The 20796-nt window shown below is 45.0% G+C and overlaps 1 protein-coding gene across 1 annotated transcript; it reads right to left on the bottom strand.

Moving 5' to 3' along the window:
* Window positions 1-87: 87 nt before the first annotated feature.
* Window positions 88-19715, bottom strand: DNASE1L3 (deoxyribonuclease 1 like 3). Its single transcript, XM_061397442.1, has 8 exons — window positions 19271-19715; window positions 14808-14896; window positions 11584-11673; window positions 10913-11025; window positions 8284-8396; window positions 5537-5694; window positions 577-673; window positions 88-266 (listed from the first exon to the last, which is right to left on the bottom strand). The coding sequence occupies exons 1-8, from the start codon at window positions 19409-19411 to the stop codon at window positions 150-152; spliced, it is 918 nt and encodes a 305-aa protein (XP_061253426.1). The 5' UTR covers window positions 19412-19715; the 3' UTR covers window positions 88-149.
* Between the last annotated feature and the right edge of the window lie 1081 nt (window positions 19716-20796).

Genomic DNA, 20796 nt, shown 5'->3' with positions numbered 1-20796 from the left:
CCAGTTTGGCTTAAGATGAAGTAGATTCAGGTTGAAAAATGGAAGCATTTGGGCCAGTCTTGTTTCCTGAGCACAGGGAACAGTTCATACCTGTTGGAGCTGCTTTATTTAGAGGCAAGAAATAGTTAATAAAAATGGCACCCTTGTACCTAGGCATGACTGGCCTTTTTTTTCTTCTTTGAAGAAACAGATTTTTTGCTGTTGGTGAAGGCCCTCGAAGACTGAAGTTTAAATTCAACTGGAAAGTGGTCACTGACATCCAGGGCCTGTAGAGAAAAGGGAGATAGATTTGGGAATTAGGAGACACCTTGATTTTAGTGACAAATGAATTCAAGCTGAGGGAGGCTGAGAATGAAATGCCCCAAGTCACCCAAAGGAACACACACTGGGAGCATCATCCCTGGACCAGATCAGTCAGAAGTTGAGGCAGGTCTTCAAGTCATGGAATCACAGGCTTTGAGACTCAAGGCCCAGTGGCCCAGGGTCAGGTCTCCATTGGTGACTTAAACCATCGCTGGGTGACACCAACCCATCTTCCCAGGACAGTGGCACAGAAAGATGAGATGACAGCTATACCTTCGATTCAGACAACCTGTAAGCTTTCTGGAAATCAAAGACGAGGTTTGATTGAGGAACAACAGAGTTGACAATATTTTGTCCTCTAAGCACGATCCTGCAGAAGGAAAGAGAAAAGAATCCCATTAATCCACCCTGTTGTTATCTGAGATCAAACTGGGTTTCTTGCTTGACCTCTGGAATGACTGAACTGCTTGGCCCTTTCACATGGAGTTCAAAAGTCCAGCCCTGGTTTTAGCTTGTGCTGAAGCTCAGAATAGGCCACCCCCAAAATAGGCCACAATGGCATACGAAGAAACAGCTAATGTAAGAGGAACACTCCTTTCTGTCTCCTTGAAAGCAGGAAATAAATCTCCCCTGAATGGTACACTCCCTGAATCTGGAGGTAGAAGGAAGGACAGGCACCCTTATCTCCAGAAATAGGGAATTCAGGCCAACACTTCTGTATAAACAAACTTTGTTACTTATTTAATTGACTACCCCCAAGCCAACACTGTTTAAATTCTTCACTAATTGAGCACCCAAACCTGAGTTTTTGTCCTTTCAATTCCTTGCAAATTTGTTGTTCTTTGTCTAAAAATTATAAAAAAGCCTTCTGTTTTGACCACTGTAAAAAAAATTTAGTTTTATTGGAGTGCATTTGATTTCCAGTGTTGTGTTAATTTCAGGTACACAGCAAAGTGATTCAGTTATACATATACATGTATTCATTCCTTTTAGATTCTTGTCTCTCACAGGTTATCGCAGAGTATTGAGTAGAGTTCCCTGTACTATGCAGTGGTTGCTCATTGGTTATGTCTTACAGCAGTGTGTGTGTTCATCCCAAGCACTTGATTTATCCCTGTCTCCCACGTTTCCCCTTTGGTAACAGTAAGTTTGTTTTAGAGATCTGTAAGTCTGTTTCTATTTTGTGAATAAGTTCATTTGTATCTTTATTTTTTTAAAATTAGATTCCACATGAGTGACATCATATGATATTTGTCTTTGGTTTACTTCGCTTAATAATCTCTAGATCTACCCATGTTGCTGCAAATGGCATTATTTCACTGCGTATGGCTGAGTAATACTCCGTTGTGTATATATATACACCACATCTTCTTTATGTGTTCCTCTGACAATGGACATTTAGGTTGCTTCCATGACTTGGCTTTTGCAAACAATGCTGCAATGAACATTGGAGTGCACATATCCTTTAGGATCATGGTTTTCTCTGGATATATGCCCAGGAATGGAATTGCTGGATCATATGGTAGTTCTATCTGTAGTTTTTTAGGGAGCATCCATACTGTTCTCCATAGTGATTGTACCAATTTACATTCCCACCAACAGTGGAAAGTTCCCTTTTCTCAATATGCTCTCTAATGTTTATTATTTGTAGACTTTTTGATGATGGCCATTCTGACCCTTGTGAAGTGATACTTCATTGTAGTTTTGGCTTGCATTTCTCTGAAAGTTAGTGATGTTGAGCATCATTTCATGTGCTTTTTGGCCATTTGTATGTCTTCTTTGGTGAAATATCTATTTCGATCTTCTGCCCATTTTTTGATTTGTTTCTTTGACATAGAGCTACATGAGCTGTTTGCATATTTTGCAGATTAATCCCTTGTCAGTCACTTTGTTTGCAAATATTTTCTCCCATTCTGAAGGTTGTCTCGTTTTCTTTTGTTTTAGGTTTTGTTTCCTTTGTTTTGTTTATGGTTTCCTTTGCTGTGCAAAAGCTTTTAAGTTTAATTAGATTCCATTTGCTTATTCTTGTTTTTGTTTTCATTACTCTAGGAGGTGGGTCAAAAGAGATATTTCTGCAACTTGACCACTTCTTAGGTCCCATTTCTGTAAGCCCTCTGTGTGTACAAATTGAGATTTGTTTCTTTTTCTCCTATTAGTCAGTATTGTGCCACCTTTATTGTCAGTCCAGCCACAAGAACTCAAGTGGGGTTGAAGGGGGCATCTCCCCCTCCCTGACGAAGACCCTCAGCACAGCACCTGTGGTTGAAACACAGGGTCATCCCTGCTGTGGCCTGTGGGCACCAGGACAGTGTCCCCTGTCCAAGCAGGAGCCCTGGCAGCGGAAGAGATGTGGACATCTCGGCACATAGCAATGTCTGGAGTACTGAAAGATGTTTCCTTTGCAGTTATTTTCATTTTTCCTGATTCAATTTTAGAAAAAGGTCCTGGCTTATCTTTAATATTTCCCTATGCTCCTATTTCATCCGACAGAGTATTCTGCTGACAAGAGAATGAAGGCATAATTTAACATTTTTTGGTTTTCATTGGGCTTACTTTTACAATTATTTTTTGATTGATGACAAGTAATGCTGTTTCCTTGCCTTCAGTTTTGTCAAATTTTCTCTTGAAATTAATTTTATTTCAGTAATAATGGAATAGATTTAAAGACTAATACAGAGAAAAAAGACTATAGTACTGTCGCTTTGCAGTGCTGACAGAGAACCGGAAAGTGGTGGTTAAGTGGAGTCCAATATACCTCAAATGTGGTGACGTGGTTAGGGTCTTCATGGCCCTAACCAGCTGGCTGAAGAGGGACAGCCTGGGCCGGACTGCTCACCCATGACTGTCCACTGAGCCTTCCCCGATTCCAGCCAGCTGACCTAGTTTCCTTTGTTGGCTACCAACACCACCTGGCTAATTTTGACCTCGTCTCCATAAGTAAACTCTTGGCATTCAGGCGGAGGTTTCTTGAAGCCATCCTTTCAGACCCAGAGTGTGAAGAACAGCATAGTTAGGGCTCCCCTATCTTGGACTTATGTTGGTTTTGTGTGTGGGCGAGTCAGGGGATCCCACTAAGCTTCCTGAGGCTGCTCCAGTGCCCAGCTGGCTCTGAGCATCTTGGCGTGTCCACCAGCACACAGCACACAGAGCAAAGACTGCCCCTGAGGCCATGTCATCTTCTCCCTTTATGCCTCTTTACAACCATAAGAGACATATACTGTTACGGAAAACACAGAAAATTCAGAGCAACGAAACAAGAAAGTAATGTTTAAAAAATCATGTAACCCTGTCATCCTTTGGCATACAAGTGCGTAAAACTGGAGGTCCTTTGGGGACCTCCCTTGGGGTGCACTGGCTAAGACTCAGGGGGCCTGGGTTCGATCCCTGGTCAGAGAACTAGATCCCACATGCCACAACTTAAGAGTTTGCATGCCACACACACACACACACACACAAAATCCCACATGCTACAGTGAAGATCGAAGATCCTGCGTATTGCAGCTAAGATCCAGGGCAGCCAAATAAATAAATAAATGAAAATAAATGTTAAAAAAATACAATTAAAAAAAAAAATCTGGGAGTCCTTTAGTAAACATCTTTTTTGACCTGCCCCACTGCCCCATCTAATCTATCTTTTCCTGGGATGCACTGTTCTTCTGTGGCATTGCTTTCAGTCACCTCCCTTTCCTCTGCCAGGGAAGAGAAATGGAACCACAGAAGGGATTTACCTGCCAAGGCCACACAGCTGGCATATGCAAGTGGGCGAGGGAGCAAGCAACCCTTTTCAACCAGCTTTGAGGTAGCCCCTCATAATAGGATGGAGGGGGCAGTACCCAGGCCGCTCAGTCTCCTGTAACTCCCCACCTTTGTTCTGCTTTTCCCAGGGCCAGGGCTGTTTCCATTTAGGGAAGCTGGAATGATGAAGTCAGCAGAAGGCACACTAGCCCTCAAGCTCTTAGAGGTAAAAAGGAGGTCACGGGATGAAAATGAAAGTCAGAACTTAAAACTAGAGAAGTGAGAACTGTCCTCTGGGCCACATCATGCTCCTTGGTGGCGTGCTGAGCTCAGGGAATAGCAACCACTCTGAGGACCAGGGCTCCTTGGGACTTCCCCACCCGTGGTTTCTGCTGTGGATGGGCCAGTCATGAATGTTCCCACACTTCAGGTCCTTCCTCACTTTCTAACTTAAGGATGCAACTGATTGAAAATCTCCAAGGAGAGTTTATAAATACTAAAGAATGCTATTATTTAGTTGTATATATTTGCATTTAGAATGGTAAAGGATTGCAGATCCAACTCAATACAGGAGACCTGGGTTCAATCCCTGGGTCAGGAAGATCCCCTTGGAGGAGGGGGATGGCAACCCACTCCAGTATTCTTTGCCTGGAGAATCCCATGGACAAACGAACCTGGCGAGCTACAGTCCATGGAGTTGCAAAGAGTCAAACACAACTAAGCAACTAAGCACAGGACAGCATAGGAATCCCTGGCAGTCCAGTGGTTGGGACTCAGTGCTTTTACTGCCGTGGCCCAGGTTCAATCCCCGGTCAGGGAACTTAGATCCTGCAAGCTGCACAGTGCAGCCCATCCACCCCTCCCCCACCCCCAGTGTATGGTAAAGCATTAGAAGTATAAATTATCTTGCAGTAACTACTCTCATTTTTAGACTTTCATCCTGAGGAAATCATAAATACAAAATGCATATATATGTAGGGGGTTCGTTACACTTTGCTTTTAATAGCAAACCGTTGGTAATGACCTAATATGCCCAGTAACAGAGAATTGAATGAATAAATTGCAGTATGACTTTGTGATGTAGTACTTAACAGCCAGTGAATATATTGAGCGCTTAACTATATTCCAGATACTGTGTTAGAAGATATAGAAGATTTATACTTTTTTGTTTAATATAGTCTCTGTTTTACCACTAAGGGAACAAAGACACAAAGAGCTTAGCTCTCTCGGTCCCTGACTTACTAAGTGGTAGAGACAGAATTTGAATCCAGGCCCGTCCAACAGCAAAGCCCTCTCTTGCCACTGCTAAGCTGTGTGTTTAAGGCCACCATATATGGCCATTCACTTGGCATGCTTCACAAAGTACCCAGTGGAAGGGCCTAAAGTCAGAGCAGCTCGGCTCTCCAAGCAGGAGCGTCACCTGTCCGGGAGGAGCCGCCTTTCCCAACGCGCACCAGGCACCGTGTGGGCTCATGGTGGTCTGGCAGACGCCTCCTACCTGTCATAGGCGCAGTTTGTGCTCTTCTTGACCGTGGTGTCCTCTTGGTCCCCGATCAGCCAAACGAACTTGGGGTCCGTCCTCAGGCGGATGTCCTTCCAGGCCTTCTTGGGGACGTAGCTGCAGCCAGCATTGAAGTCACCCATGAAAATGAAATTCTGAAAGACAGGATTTATAACTGTCTCATATAGGCATTGTTGTCTAACACTTTTATGCAGAACTGGTAGCAGGGACTCCACCTTGCATACCCAGTAAATGATGAGTTCAGTTATCAGCTAAATGTGTCCCCCCGGATTCATATGTTCTAGCCCCCAGTATCTCAGACTGTATTTGCAGATGACCTTTAAAGAGTTAATACAGATAGAATGAGGTTACATATGGGGTGGGCCTACTCTGATATGACTTGTGTCCTTATAAAAAGAGATTAAGACATGGACACAGAGGGAAGACCAAGCCAAACCCTGCTGCCATTCTGGTCTTGAACATCCAGCCTCCAGAACTGTGAGGACAGAAATTTTTGCTGTTTAAGCCACTCAGTCTTTGGGACTTTGTTATGGCAGCCCAAGCAGACTAATATAGGGTCTTAATTTCTTTTTGTTTTTTAAAAGAAGAGGCCACAGTTTAAAACCGAGCCACAGTTCTGATGAGTATTGGATGGGTGAGTATGACAAGGAAGGATGTTCTTAATGGGAAGAAGGATATTTGTTGTAGCTGCTCCCTCCTGTTCTTAATCACCGAGTCACTCCAATTGGGAGTACAGATTAAAGATGAAAGAACACAGCTCAGTTATTCCCTCACATCTTTTGCCTCTGTGGGTATAAACATCTGAATGAATCCACGCCTTTTGTTTCCAAGAAAGGAAAAGTGAACTCAGGTGGTGTGTTTGGCACTGCTCTTTCCTCTCTCGTTGTGAAGCTGGGAACTTAACTCCTCGTGGGAATTCTGCCTATTGAGGAGGTGCGAATAGGCTTACGGGGAGGGGCTGATGGAATGAGTTGTCCACCTCTGCCCCAACGCCACCGTCAGAGTCTTCTGTCTCGGAAGTGGTTTCTCCTGTAGGGCTTTTGGAACAGAATTTTAGTATTCTTATGAGAGGAAACAGATTTCCTTGTTAGTGCTATTGTTTGGTGCTGTTGCTGACCTCAGAGTTTTCTTCAAAAACATTTTCCTTTGACTCTGGGTATCATGGTTTTCCCTGAGACTGGTGGGTGCAGTTGAGACAGGATGTCATCCTTAACTGGAGTGTCAGGCAGCTTCTATTTATGTAGGCATGATTTCCTGAGCACGTCCTGTGTGCCAAGCCAAACGTTAAGTACTTTATGAAGTTTATTTTAAATCTGACAATAAGCACTAAGAGGTAGAAGGGACCTTTGTCCCCTGTGGAAAGAGTAGAGGATATAGTGACCTGCTGTAGGCTACTCGACTTGGAATGAAGTTAAGGACTGAATCCAAATCAGCCTCCCTGAAAGCCCCTTCCTCGCTCAGCACAAGAGTTTCCCCTCTAGGTCACTTTTGTACCACTGAGGCCTCCCCTGTACCTGGCATTTAACAGATGCTCCATAAATTCTTGCCAAATGAGTGAATGGAATTTATAATTTAGAAACAAGTGAGTTTTTCTCATACCTTGCCTTTTACAAAACAGCAGTGAAACACACCCCTGCATGCACCATGACCCAGCTCTGTGTCCACGCTGTATTGGACTGATTTTGCACTTTGAGCAGCAGAACTGAGGTGGAGGGATTGTGTCATTGGAGTCACATCTTAAAAGGAGAAAGAAGAATGAGGAAGAGCCCTCTGGATCGTTTCCATATGTGCCACACACTTTCATACACCTCACAGCGTCTGGGGGTGGAGGGTGGGGTGCCACCGCTGTTTTCCAGATGAGGAAATAATTGAGGCCAAGACGGGTGGTGGACATATTGTTATTCCCCTCTGTGAAAGCACCCCTAGTTTCTTTGAGAAACCATCTTCCTCTTCTACCTGGGTCTGTGAAGTTGGTGTGGAACTGACACAGACTTAACCAATCAGAGCATCTCAACCACCTCATCAGTGATTGGTTCAGGGATGAACATGTGATCCAGACTTAGTCAGTGAGACTCCATCCCATTATATTTGTTCCATTGTGGGACAGAAAACTTGTCAGTTGCTTTAGAAACTGCTGGTGACTATCTTGCCATCATATGGGTGGAGACAGCCTGAAAATGGAGCCCACCAGGGGAATGGGAGGCTAAGAGATGGAGACTGGAGAGAGAGAAGACAAGCCCTGATTGCCTTGTCCAACTCTGCCTTTAACCAATGAATTGCTCTTTCTTTTCATGAGCCATTTTGGGATTCTGTCACTTATAACTGAAAGATTTCTGACATCTCTTTGTCTCACTGTTCTCAATTGTGAAGTTGGAATGATCAAAGTCGTTACCTCATCTGGCTATTGGGAGGATTAAGTAAACTTATCCATGTCCAGCCTTAGCATAGTGCCTGGCACCAGCTATTCATTTGCTCAGTGAATGTTGGCAGCCATTATTAGTGGAGCAGGGTGTGAATTTCCCAAGACCCCCAGGGAGCGTACCTAGGCACATTTAAGCAGAAAGATATTTTGGGCTGAGAAAAGGCCTAAAATGAAGCTCTCAAGTGGTGGTCGTCTGCACAGACCCCGCCTCCTCACCCTCCCTCAGAATTGCTCATCCCCTCTCAGGAACCAGATTCTGCCCCTGCTAGATGGGAATTCAGCAGACATAGAGGGTCATCACCTCTGCATTCCAGCGACGTTTCACATCTGTGTAGACATCAGCCAGCTCATCAATCTCTCTAACGGATGTCTCAGGGGTGGTGTGCAGGGGGACAATCACGAAGTCCTTGACAGCTGAGGAACAGGAAGGAGGCAGAGGTCACACATTTCCTTGTCAAGATTCCATGAACACTGCTTCAGGGAAACAGGTTGTCCCCTCAAAAGGCACGGACTGTGTCATCTAGGGCCCCCCATTTCCAGAAGGTCCACTGGTCGAGATTTAAATAACCTTATGGTCATTAGGCTGCCATTTTCAGCACACCAAAGCCTCTTTTCTCCCAGTTGCCCTTCCTGACTAAGAGAAAGCTGGTAGACAGTGTTCCTCACTGGCATTGTGGGTGTTTTTATTTTCTCATTTTTAAAAAAATGCCTTGTATTTTCCATTTTTAAAAAAACATTAAGCCTGTTTGACTTTATACTAAGGAAAAAAAAACATTCTAAATAAAAATTAAGAGTTTTCAGTTTATACTCCTTTTATAATTAGAAGGGCGGGGGGGTGGGGGGCGCGGGGAAGCCTGAACAATTTTATTTAAAAAGCAGAGTGGCCCTTTGTGGGCCTCCCCAGCAGGAGGGACTGAGGGAGCCTAAGTGAGGAGGTGGTGTCTTTCTTAACACCTCCTCCTCAGGCTCTCCCTTGGTCTGCACCTGAGGGCCCTCTCTTCTCAGGAGCTACGTTCTATGAGGCAATCCCTGCTCAAGTCCCACAGTGGAAGTCCATCAGACCAGCAGCCTGCCTCCAAGACCTGCCCTGCTTCAGTAGCCTGTCTCTCACGCTGCTCCTCCCTCCTCCTTCCCACTCCCCTGCCTCTTTTTGGGCCCATGAACATCCCAACTCCTTTCCTCCTCCTGAGCTTGGGTGCTCACTGTGCCCTGCCGCCAGAATGCCTTTCCACCAGCAATCTGTGACCGGCTTCTTCTGGTCAGAGCCATTGTCACCTCCGGGGAGGTGTCCCCCAGTTGCCCTGTCTAAGGTGGCCCCTTACCCTGCTATTCAGTAAGCCCTGCTTACTGCCTTCATGCTCTGAAATTACCTGCTTAGCCCACTGGAACCTAAGTTCTCTGAGGGCAGGCTTATCTTCTTGTTCACCCTCTTGGCTCCAGAACCTAGCACCATGCCTGGCACGTTGGAGGTGCTCAGAAATGTTTGTTGATTGAACTCATGAATGAATGATTGAGAGAATAAATGAAGGAAGAAAAGATAGATAAATGGCGAACTCCTTCCTCTTTAATCCCAAACAGAGGCGACATAAAGACATTTGCTTGTTCAGATGGAGAGAAAACTCCAAACATGGCAGAGCAATGCCATCCCAGTGCGGGTGGGTGTTGTGGGGCGAGGGTAGTAGGGAAGGGTAGAAGCTCCAGACAAACAGGTCTATTCAGCAGTTCACGAAGGTTGAGTACTCTCTCAAAGAAGAATCGTTTGGTGGGAAGGGCCTCTCCTAACGCTGCCAGATCAGCTGAATGTGAATCACGTGCGTGACAAAAACGATTATTGAATGTCCTCTCTGAAAGGCACTTCTGGTTCCTCAGTAGCCCTCACCTCCTTCTCAGTTTTTTGTTTGTTTCCTGCTGAAAAATCTCCTGCTGTTCTTCCATGTTTGTTTTCCTAAAATACTCTGTTCTGAGCTATTAACCCTGTGCAGAAATAGTTAACTTCATAGTTGAAGATGTTAATATTTGTGTGATGTAGATATAGATGTTCATATGTACAGCTCTGACTATTTAGTTATTATCTGTCTCCCCTGCTGCACAAGGACAGGGACCTTTTCTGTCTTGTCCAGTACCCATGTAGTGGGTATTGAAAAAAAGATCTGATTCTCTATAGTTCCAGTCTACAAATCAAAGTAATTCTTGACTTTCTGTTGAGTATTGCATGGTGGTTAAGAGCGTGGGCTCCTGAGATGGAAGTTTGTGTTACAGCCCTGGCTTGTCCACTTCAATAACTGCTGGATGAGCTTGGGTGTGTGACTCCATCTATTTGAACCTCAACTTCCTCCATCATAAAGCATAGACAGTCCTAGTTGCTATCTTTTTGGGTGTTGCAAAGATGAGAGGAACCTGGCATTCATCACAGATGAATAATTGTTAGTGACTAATACAAGTACTATTGTTGTCAGAAATCAGGGTGCTTCTTCCCCCAGTCTGTGGGGGAGATGGCTCTGTGATCACTGGAGGGGCAGTGTGGCTCTAGGTTGGGAGATCATCTTCGTTGGCCAGTGTTCAGATTTTTCAAATGAAGGAGCAGCTGTCCTTGATTGGGACTGGGGGATTTTTCTAAATAATTGCCATCAGCCTAAACGCTCCAAAGGTTACTCTTACCAGGTAAGAGTAAGGTTATTATTGATTCCAGAAAGTGGCTTCTAGGACAAGGAAGTCTTGAGCTGTGGCATTCTAAGCAGCCAGCCTGGTGTCATCAAACTATACTGTGTCCTCCGCATTCAAGTGTTAGGAACCCCTAATGGTCATCTCAAGCGAAATGCCTCCCTAAAGATGCTGCATAAACCCTGGGATCACAGCTCACAACTCAGGGCTGCTGCCCATTCATGGGCTCTCTGGGGAAGTGAGAAGTGAGAGGGGCCTGTAGGTCTCACCGGTGTAGGGTGACTGGAACCAGACCACAAAGGGTTCCCTGGAAAACACATCTGCGTCTCCAGCCTGATAGTCGTGGTAGAGGTAGCTTTGTTTTACAGACACTAGCTTTTCTCTGGAAGAAAAAAGAAAAAAAGACAGTCCTCCAAGATGAGTTGGCTTTCTTCTTACTTCTTTGAAGAAGCAGAGATGAATGTTCCCACAGCTTTATTGGCCTCCCCTGCAGAGTTGAGTGCCGAAAGGGATCTTTTACCTGAGGACAAGGCTCAGTCAGTCTCCACAAGGGCCAGAGCCCTTGGGGAACTGAGTATCTGGGGAGCTCAAAACTTAAAGGTCAGACTCAGCAGAGATTATTAGTAGGAAGAAAATGAGAATGTGATGTCCCAGAGCAGCCATGCTGGGCAATTCATGTTTCCATCCCCTGCCAGGACTTGACCATGGGGGATAAAGAACTCTTTGACTTTCCTGACCAGGTCACCAAGTCATCCAGCAAATTAGTTTTGAAGAGTTAATATTATCCTTTCCATCAGCCCCACTTTTAACAGCTCAGTAATTTGATCAGTACTGAGAGCTGGTTTGACATCTAAATTTGGTTTTGAGGAAAAGATTTTTATTCCATTCACGGTCATATTGATAAGTAAACCATGTTCCGGGAAGCATAATTTATACTTACTTATAGAGAAAGGCATACTGTTCTTTATATGTGTTTCTTCCAAGGCGAGAGCTAATCACATAGTTGTATGTTATGCCTTTTCTTGAATTTCTGGAAAACAAAAAGATTTTACATTGCATCTTAAAGAACAAACGTTTCTCTCTGCCTAGGTTCCGCTCCCTCCAGTCAGCTTCCGTATGCCCAATGGCATCATGTAGAAGGGCTTCTGTTCATTATAACCTTTGAGTCTCATAAGAAGGGCCACCACTTACTGGGAATGTGACACCTGCCATTATTTCTTGTCCTGATAAGAGGAGTACTATTATTACTCCATTTTTATAGTTTGCAAGTGCAGAGCTGGGATTTGAATTGAGATCCTGCTCACCCCCAAATCCACCTGCTTTGTCCTGTACCTGAAGACAGGTACAGGACTTCACTGAGACCATAGAAGATTCAGGCCGTAGTCAGCCCCGAAGGTTGTTCTGGCCCGTGGCTGGACTGCATCTCATACTTCCTGGTAGAATTAACTTCACCGGGTTACTCCTGAGCATTTATCATATGCAGGATTCCTACTAAGACTTTTTGTAAATTATATTTATTTTTTTTATTGAAAAATAATTGCTTTATAGAATTTTGCTGTTTTCTGTCAAACCTCAACATTAATCAGCCTTAGTTAGACATATATCCCCTCCCTTTTGAAGCTCCCTCCTGTCTTCCACCCCTCTAGGTTGATACAGAGCCCCTGTTTGAGTTTCCTGAGCCATACAGCAAATTCCCATTGGCTATCGTAAGTTTCCTTTTTTCTCTTTCCTTACATCTCACCCTCTCCTCCCCTCTCCCCATGTCCGTAAATCTATTCTCTATGTCTGTTTCTCCATTGTTGCCCTGTAAGTAAATTTTCTAGATTCTGTATATATGTGTTAGAATACGGTATTCATCTTTCTCTTCCTGACTCACTTCACTCTGTATAATAGGTTCCAGGTTCATCCACCTGATAAGAACTGACTCAAACGCGTTCCTTTTTATGGCTGACCTACTAAGATTTTTTTTGGACATTTCTTTTCTGCTCTGAAACATCCCAGGCATTTTTTTCACAAGTCCTGAAACTGTGATTCCAAATGGCTATTGTTTCTGTTCTGGGGACTGAGGATACAGTCATAAAGTCTATTGATCCTCTGCCTCACCCTTATCAGGAAGACTTGACTCACATGTGTGTGCCAAACCTGCTGATAACTCCACCCTGGGCAGAGTCTACTTCACCATCCCTCTAGAAGATCTGGGGTATGTCTAAGCTGTGGCATATTCTCAGGTTCCATTGGGAGAAACTAGAGGGGGCTTTTAGGGGCCAACTTAGAGCCCGCAGAAATTCCTGGAAATTAATATTCTAAGGCACATCTGGCTGTGGGGGCCCCAGGAGCGCAGACAGTGGATTCCGCTGGGCTTCCAATTTGGAAAGACTGGCTCTGTTCTAAATCTAGCCTGCCAAGTCCTGGGTTGGCAAACTGCTTGCAATGACTCGGCTATGAAGTGACGAAGGCCCTTCCTGGCTTACAGAGAATTAGGAGACACACAGGCCTGGCTCTGCTTGGAGTCCACAGCACAGTCTAGGGAGGGTGGGGAGAACTGAGACCACCGAGGGTGGGAGGGCTTAATCCAGACCAGCTGCAGGTGGTGCCTGTAACCCCCGTCCCCTCGGTCCCTCATACTTCTGAACACTGGCCCGGGCCACTTCAAAGAAGGTTGAGGGGACTCAGACCAGAGCACTGGCTTGGACTCAGACACCACCCAGGCACAAAGGTGGGTTTGGCCATTTATTGGCTGGATTACCTGGAAGATCCTTGCTGTCTGTGCCTCTGTCCCTCAGCTATAAGGGAAGTAGTGGGAGAACCTGCTCCACAGAGCTGTTGTGAGGAGCGAATGAGATAGCACACACAAACGGATTGACGGGATGCCTGGCCTGTATGGTGCCGTTGTGGTCATCAGTCGCTGTTTCCTGCGGGCCTCTGGATCATCACTTGCCATTACACGCATCCCCTTACTTCTACTAGTGATGAACATCCCAGCACTTAGTTGCCCCTGCTCCATACCAGGCACAGCTTAACCATTTACATGAATGATTTGGTTTAATTATCACCACATCCCAGGAAGATGAGTTCTATTATTAGCTTTATTTATAGATGGGGAAAATGAGGTACAATGAGGTTCAGTAACTTGCCCAAGATCATAGCCAAGCCAGAATCCAAGCCCACGTGGTCTGAGCTGAGTGGAGGTGCCTAGTGCCTGGGCTTCATCCCCTCTGTCATTGTCAAGAGCAGACCTGTGAGGCTAAAAAGGAGATGCTTTGCTCCAAGTCTGGACTCTGAGATGAGAAACTGAGGCCCAGAGAGGGGTGGTTGCCATCAGCCCAGGGGCCTCGCTCTGTGAAGGAGAGCATCGAAGGCTGTTTCTCTCAGGCTTAAGACTTTTTGTAAAATACTCAAAAATTCAAATCAAATCATCAAATTCAGACTTTGTAAAATACTCAAATCGTACAGAGGTTTATGTCCATGGGGTATATGTCCACGGGGTTGCAAAGAGCCAGACACAACTGAGTGACTGAACTGACAGAGGTATATAAAATAAAAAGCAAATGTTTCCCATTTCTTCATAGCCCCCTTCCAAGTGGTTCTCCAGTCATACCCACCACGCCCAGGAAGTAACCACTCTTAACAGTTGAGCACATCCTTCCTGTCTTTCTTTTATGCCCATGCAAACTCCACCACACCCTTATTCATGTGTGATGTAGTGTGATTACTAAAATGGGCTCTTCTACGTATAGTTCTGGACTTGCTTTTTGCCATGTATTGTAGCCATCTTTCCATGCTGGAATGTTTAGCTCTAACCTACTCTGTAGTAACCATGACTTTTAATCGCAGTGTAATATTCCAGCCCGTGGGCATATCATGTTTTCATATTTGCACTCAGTCTTTTCTTTGTAACAGTACTTCAGCTCAGCTTCTAGTCTGTTTCATTTCTCTCAGTCCTGATTCCTCACCCATTTCCCTCTTTTGTTTTATCATATTAGAACTAGCTGGTTGAAAACTCTCAGGGCCGCAGTTAATACAGTTGAAACCCTGGGCAGCGTGGGCCACGTGACCTGGTGGTCTGGGCCAGTGCTGGTGCTACACTAGTTTCAGTTCCCAGGGGATTTTCAGATCCTTGCACTTGGCTTTGAGCCGGCAGAGGGTCCGGGGCCCCATCTTTACCCGTTTAGCTTCTCCATCAGTGTGGGGCAGATCCTGTTGCTGCTGTCCTTGATTTCCATCAGGAGTATGATATCACAGCGTTTGATGACCTGCAGAGAGAGAATTCCCCGGGGGTGTGAGGCCATTTACTACAAATAATGAAACCTTTTATTGGGCACTTACTCTTTTTTCATTGTAGTTGATTTACAGTGTGGTGTTAATTTCTGCTGTACAGAGCAGCGAGTCAGTTATACATATGAAAGTGAAAGTTGTAGTCGCTCAGCTGTGTACCACTCTTTGCTACCCCATGGGCTGCAGCCCAGCAGGTTCCTCTATCCATGAAATTCTCTAGGCAAGAATACTGGAGGGGGTTGCCATTCCCTTCTCCAGGGGATCGAACCCTGGGATTAAGCCTGGGTCTCCCGCACTGCAGGCAGATTCTTTACCATCTGAGCCACCAACAATGTCAGAGGGTTCCCTTTTCTCCACATCCTTTCTAGCATTTGCTATTTGTTGACCTTTTAATGATGGCCATTCTGACTAGAGTGACTGTAGTTTTGATTTGCATTTCTCTAATAATTAGCAACATTGGCCATCTGTACGTCTTCTTTAGAGAAATATCTGTTTAGATTGCCCATTTTTTTATTAGATTGATTGATTTATTATTTGGGGGGCACTTACTATGTTTTAAGTATCAGATTGGGTGCTTTGTTAAATTAACTATCCTCTTCTCTGAAATAAATGATAGACGCCCTGAGCATGGTAGGCTACAGTCCATGGGGTCACAAAGAGTCGGACACGACTGAGCGACTTCACTCACTCACTGAGGTAAGTACTATTATGATATACATTGTGAAGACAAAGAGCCTGAGGTTCTTTCTGGGAAAGCTGAGATACTATCCAGAATCACCCAGCTAGAAAGTGGCTGAGCCAGAATGTGAACCTAGGCAACCAGAATCCAGACCAAAAGCGCATGATCCCTGTAAGTCCTGCAAGTTGGCTTTGTTTGAATAATTACAATAATAATAATAATAAATATATATATTATGGCCTTAGTAAGTAAAGAATACCAGGCTGGATACTGCAGAAATGAAGAAGTATAATTATAATAATTGTAAGAGTTAACATTTATTGTGAGCCTACTCAGAACCTCACCAGCTCTGAGACAGCTATGATTCTGAACTCATTAAGCATAGGAGGAAACCAAGCTCAGAGTGACTGAAAGACTAAAGTCGTGAAGCCAGTATAGGTGATAAGAGTAGGATGTGAAGTCAGGTTCACATGACTGCAAAGCCCACCGTGCTGCTGCTGCTGCTGCTGCTAAGTCCCTTCAGTTGTGTCTTACTCTGTGCCACCCCATAGACGGCAGCCCACCAGGCTCCCCGTCCCTGGGATTCTCCAGGCAAGAATACTGGAGCGGGTTGCCATTTCCTTCTCCAGTGCATAAAAGTGACAATTGAAAGTGAGGTCGCTCAGTCATGTCTGACTCTTAGGGACCCCCATGGACTGCAGCCTACCAGGCTCCTCTGTCCATGGGATTTTCCAGGCAAGAGTACTGGAGTGGGGTGCCATTGCCTTTTCCCACCATGCTGTACTATTAAAATGTACTCCCTCCCTCAAAGACTCGTTATCAGTGAAAAAGACAAATGGAAAGAACTAGCTACAGTGAGAGACCAAAGACAGTTGTGCTAAATAAAAGTCAGGCCTATGAGAGTGTTGAGGAATAATTAGTTACATCTGCCCAGAGGATCAGGGAAGGCTCCATGGAGGATACTTTTGAACAAGCCCTGAGAGGCAAGAAATAATTCAGTGTGGGGACTTTCCCGGTGGTCTAGTGGTTAGAACTCTGGGCTTCCTCTGCAGGAGTCACAGGTTCGACCCCTTGTCAGGGAACTAAGATCCCAAATGCCTGCCATAGGGAGTGGCTAAAAAAAGAAAAAAGAAGAACTCAGTGGGTAAAGAATATAGGAGGGTCCCCTTCAGAATGAGCAGTAAGCTGAGGACCAGGGTGTCAACCCCACTGGAGGCCACTGGGATCTTCCTTTGTATGGAATTCTAGTGGGCTGGAATTTGGTTGTCAAGGACAGAGCATCCTCAGTATTCATTTTGTCTTTTCACATCAGTTCCAGAAACACGGAGCAGGGGGATTATGCCACTGGTCCTATTTCCAGAGCACATATATATTCTAGTTTCCTCTCTATAAAGGCCAGAGCAGAGAGGGCCACTGACACTGGCCTGGTGCCATTAAAAAGTGCCAGGGGCTGAAGATATACCAGTGTAGTGACAGAGGAGTGAGACTATGTCAGAGTCTGCATCCTTCCATCAACAGGCTTGCATATCATGGCGTCAGACTTGTAGAGTTCACCAAAGAGAGCTGGGTGCTGTTCTCCCAGCCAGCCTCCTGATTTAGTCACTTAACCACTGTCAGATCTTTCTGGAAAGCACTTTAGAATATGTATATGAAAAGTCAAAGAAAATGTTAGTCACTCAGTTGTGTCTGACTCTGCGACCCCATGGAGTGTAGCCCTCTAGGCTCTTCTGTCCATGGAATTTTCCAGGCAAGAATACTGGAGTGGGTAGAAGATCCCGTCTTCAGGAGATCTTCCCAACCTAGGGATCGAACCTGCATCTTCTGTACTGTGGGCAGATTCTTTACCATCTGAGCCACCAGGGAAATGTATTAATACTTTGATCTAGTTTTCTCACTTTGAGGAATGTCTTCCACTGTAAAAAAGTTCCTGCTACTACTCTGCATCTGTTTCCTTATCTGTAAATTGGCATAATAATAGTCATTCCCTCACAGGATTGTTGGAGGATAAATGAATACTTAGAACAGGGCCAGCCATGTAGGAGGCAAACAACAAAATGTTGTTATTATTATTATTACTGTACGGGATTTCCCAGGCAAGAATACTGGAGTGAGTTGCTATTTCTTTCTCTTGGGGATCTTCCTGACCCAGGAATTGAACCCACATCTGCTTCTTGGCAGATGGATTCTTTACTACTGAGCCATCTGGGAAGCCCTTATTATTACTTATGCAGATCAAAGAGGAAGATGTATTGCAACAGAAAAACTGGAAATATCCTAAGCATCCCCAGATAGAGAAGCGTTGAATGAAACACGTTGGAAACGCAGCATAAGGCATTAAAAGTTGTGTTTTAAAAGAATATTAACAACGTATGAAATGCTTCTTATATAAAAGCAGAATAGGGTATCTCCATGCTGCAAAATAGATGCATGTTTATGTATTATTTTTGGATAGAAAAACATCCGCAACAAAGTTACCCAAGTGCCAACAACTGTTACCTTCAAGTGATAGGATACTTCTTTATATGTTTCTGTATTTTCAAAATAGTCCATATTGACTATTTTTAGTGTAATAAAATTAATTTGTAAAATATAAGTTTATAATTTAAAAAATTACAGTCCTAATTTAAAAAATTAAGATGTTATTTTACAAAAAAAAACTGATGGGGAAGAAATTGTAGGTGAGGAGGTGATAGTGTTTATGAAGACGTGACAGATGTGATCATGGCTTAAGTTAAATAAGTTGTCTTAATATAAAATGCCTAATACAGTGACTGGCACAGAGTGGGCTCTGCAAAGGCTCTGTCAGTGTGAGCTCTCACCGTGGACTCATTACACTTTCACAGTAACCCTGCATGCTGGCCAGGTTGTGTGAGGACCATCTTACTGAAAGGCACTGAGGGGCTCAGGGAGAAGGGACTGGCAGAGCTGGTGCACCTGGCTGCCTAGTGAAAGGTGAGCCCAGGGCCCCTGGTGCTCCCACCAAAACGTGGTGTCTCTGGGGTTTCTAAGGTAATAAAACCCAGAGTCTTGGGAAGGGTTTCAGCCCCAGCATCAAAAATAAATTAACCTAGAGGATAAAGTGGAGAAGGCAATGACACCCCACTCCAGTACTCTTGCCTGGAAAATCCCATGGACAGAGGAGCCTGGTAGGCTGCAGTCCATGGGGTCGCTAAGAGTCAGACACGACTGAGCGACTTCACTTTGACTTTTCACTTTCATGCATTGGAGAAGGAAATGGCAAGCCACTCCAGTGTTCTTGCCTGGAGAATCCCAGGGACGGTGGAGCCTGGTGGGCTGCTGTCTATGGGGTCACACAGAGTCGGACGTGACTGAAGCGACTTAGCAGCAGCAGCAGCCAGCATAGGATAAAGAGAATCAACTGACACGAGAAGAATGTGAACAGTCTCAAGACATTGATCAGATTACCCAAGGGAAGTCTTAGCTAAGTGGGGAGAAAGATTAGACTTGGGAATTGGAAAAAGATTGATGGCTGTAGGGGGAGAGAAGGAAAAAGAAAGGGAGAGGAGTGGAGGGGAGGGAGAGAGTGCACAAGCTTCCTTCACCCTAGGGGCTAACTTCAGTTAAACAACTCTTGAGTCTCTTAAAAGTCCGAAAGCTTTAGAGAAAGCGTGAGGGGTATCCAGCAGTCCTTCTAACAGGAAAATGGGCTTACCTTCACAATGACATCCATGGCATTACAGTTTGCCTTCTTGGATTCCCCAAAGGACCTCACATTGAAGGAGCAGATCTTGAGGGCCAGGGCACTGTGGGTGGAGAGGAGGAGAAGCAGCAGGCAGGCCAGCGGCAGAGGCATCGTGGCTCCTCTGACTTCAGGGCTCGGAGAGAGGGTAGCAGTATCTGGAGAGCGGGCTCTGAGCCACCTGCTCAGACTCTGCTGACTTGTAAAGCTTGCTGATAACAAGAATTACTGGATTCCTTGTTGCTGCTTTCACTTCTCTGAGGAACTGAAGATCACGCGTTTCATTCCCCAAGGGAATGAAGGAAATGAGCTAGTTTTTAGGATCCCCTGTTTTTGTCACTCAGATGAGGAAACTGGTCCGCTTAATCTAGGCATCAGTCTCTGCAGTCACTCTTAACCCAGCAGGAAGCCAGCCCTGACATCTGGTCCTTTCTGCTGTGATCGCATACCATATCCCTTCTCCTGGAAACTGATGAACTCGGAAATGGTCCACCCCAGAGAGCACCTGGGGTGTGGAGCCTTCTGTGTGTGGGTGGGAGGTTAAGGAGGCAGGAGACAGTGGGGAATTCTGCCAGGTTTGGGGATTTGGCAGTTAGCTGTCCCTGGACACACCCAGATTCCAGCTCGCCAACAACTCTGATGGGCGAAATTAAAGTCAAGTCTGGTTTGAATAACATAATTTTTAAGGCAAGTTTTGCTATATACAATTTAACACACCAAATACTAGCAGTGTATTGCCAGAAAAGCAGTTGCAGATCTGCTGGGATGGGTCAGTCTTTGGACTGAAAGGACAGAGTTAATTAAGCCTTTGGGGAGAGCCATGATTCAATCTGATATTAGTTAATGTTTGTGAGAGTTGTGTGGCCCTGTGAAAGGAAGGTTTTGCAAGAACTGTAGGATTTCAGTCCAAGTAAAATGGCTCTTGGGGCTTCCCTGGTGTCTTCCCACCGGTAAAGAATTTGCCTGCCATGCAAGAGATGTGGGTTGGATCCCTGGGTCAGGAAGATCCCCTGGAGAAGGAAAAGGCAACCCACTCCAGTAATTTTGCCTGGGAAAATCCATGGACAGAGGAGTCTGGCAGGCTACAATCCATGGGGTTGCAGAGAGTTGGACCCGACTTAGCGACTAAACAACAACAACAAAATGGCTTTTAGAGATTTGGGCAGGAAGATGAGAAGATCTGAAAAACAAAAAAGTACAAAATCCAGTCAATTTATAAACCCAGGTAGGATTTGCAGACTTTGTCATGGAAAAGTCTTCTGTGAAGAGAGGAAGTAATAAATTGAAGGCAGTGTTGGGGTCTCCAGACCACTCCCTCTTGAAGTGATGGGCGTGTGATCATAGTCACAGGGAAGAGTGTGCAGGTATCACCAACATGCATCCAGTCAGTATCCTGGCCAAATCACTAGCCAAGCACACCCAGGCGTTCTAGGGAGATAATCCCAAAGGGTTGAATATGTGGAAGGAAATAATGACTTCCTGAACTGGTGGGGATGTTA

Source organism: Bos javanicus, chromosome 22, assembly GCF_032452875.1.
Source record: "Bos javanicus breed banteng chromosome 22, ARS-OSU_banteng_1.0, whole genome shotgun sequence".
In the NCBI taxonomy this organism is placed as follows: domain Eukaryota; kingdom Metazoa; phylum Chordata; class Mammalia; order Artiodactyla; family Bovidae; genus Bos; species Bos javanicus.
This window is presented reverse-complemented; position numbering and strand designations above follow the sequence as displayed.

Coding starts and splice junctions, on each gene's coding strand:
- DNASE1L3 (XM_061397442.1), bottom strand. CDS start 19,411: ATGCCTCTGCCGCTGGCCTGCCTGCTGCTTCTCCTCCTCTCCACCCAC. Junction 11,674..14,807: donor CTGATGGAGAAGCTAAACGG/GTAAAGATGGGG, acceptor TTTGTTTTCCAG/AAATTCAAGAAAAGGCATAA. Junction 674..5,536: donor ACAAACTGCGCCTATGACAG/GTAGGAGGCGTC, acceptor TTCCTTCTGCAG/GATCGTGCTTAGAGGACAAA.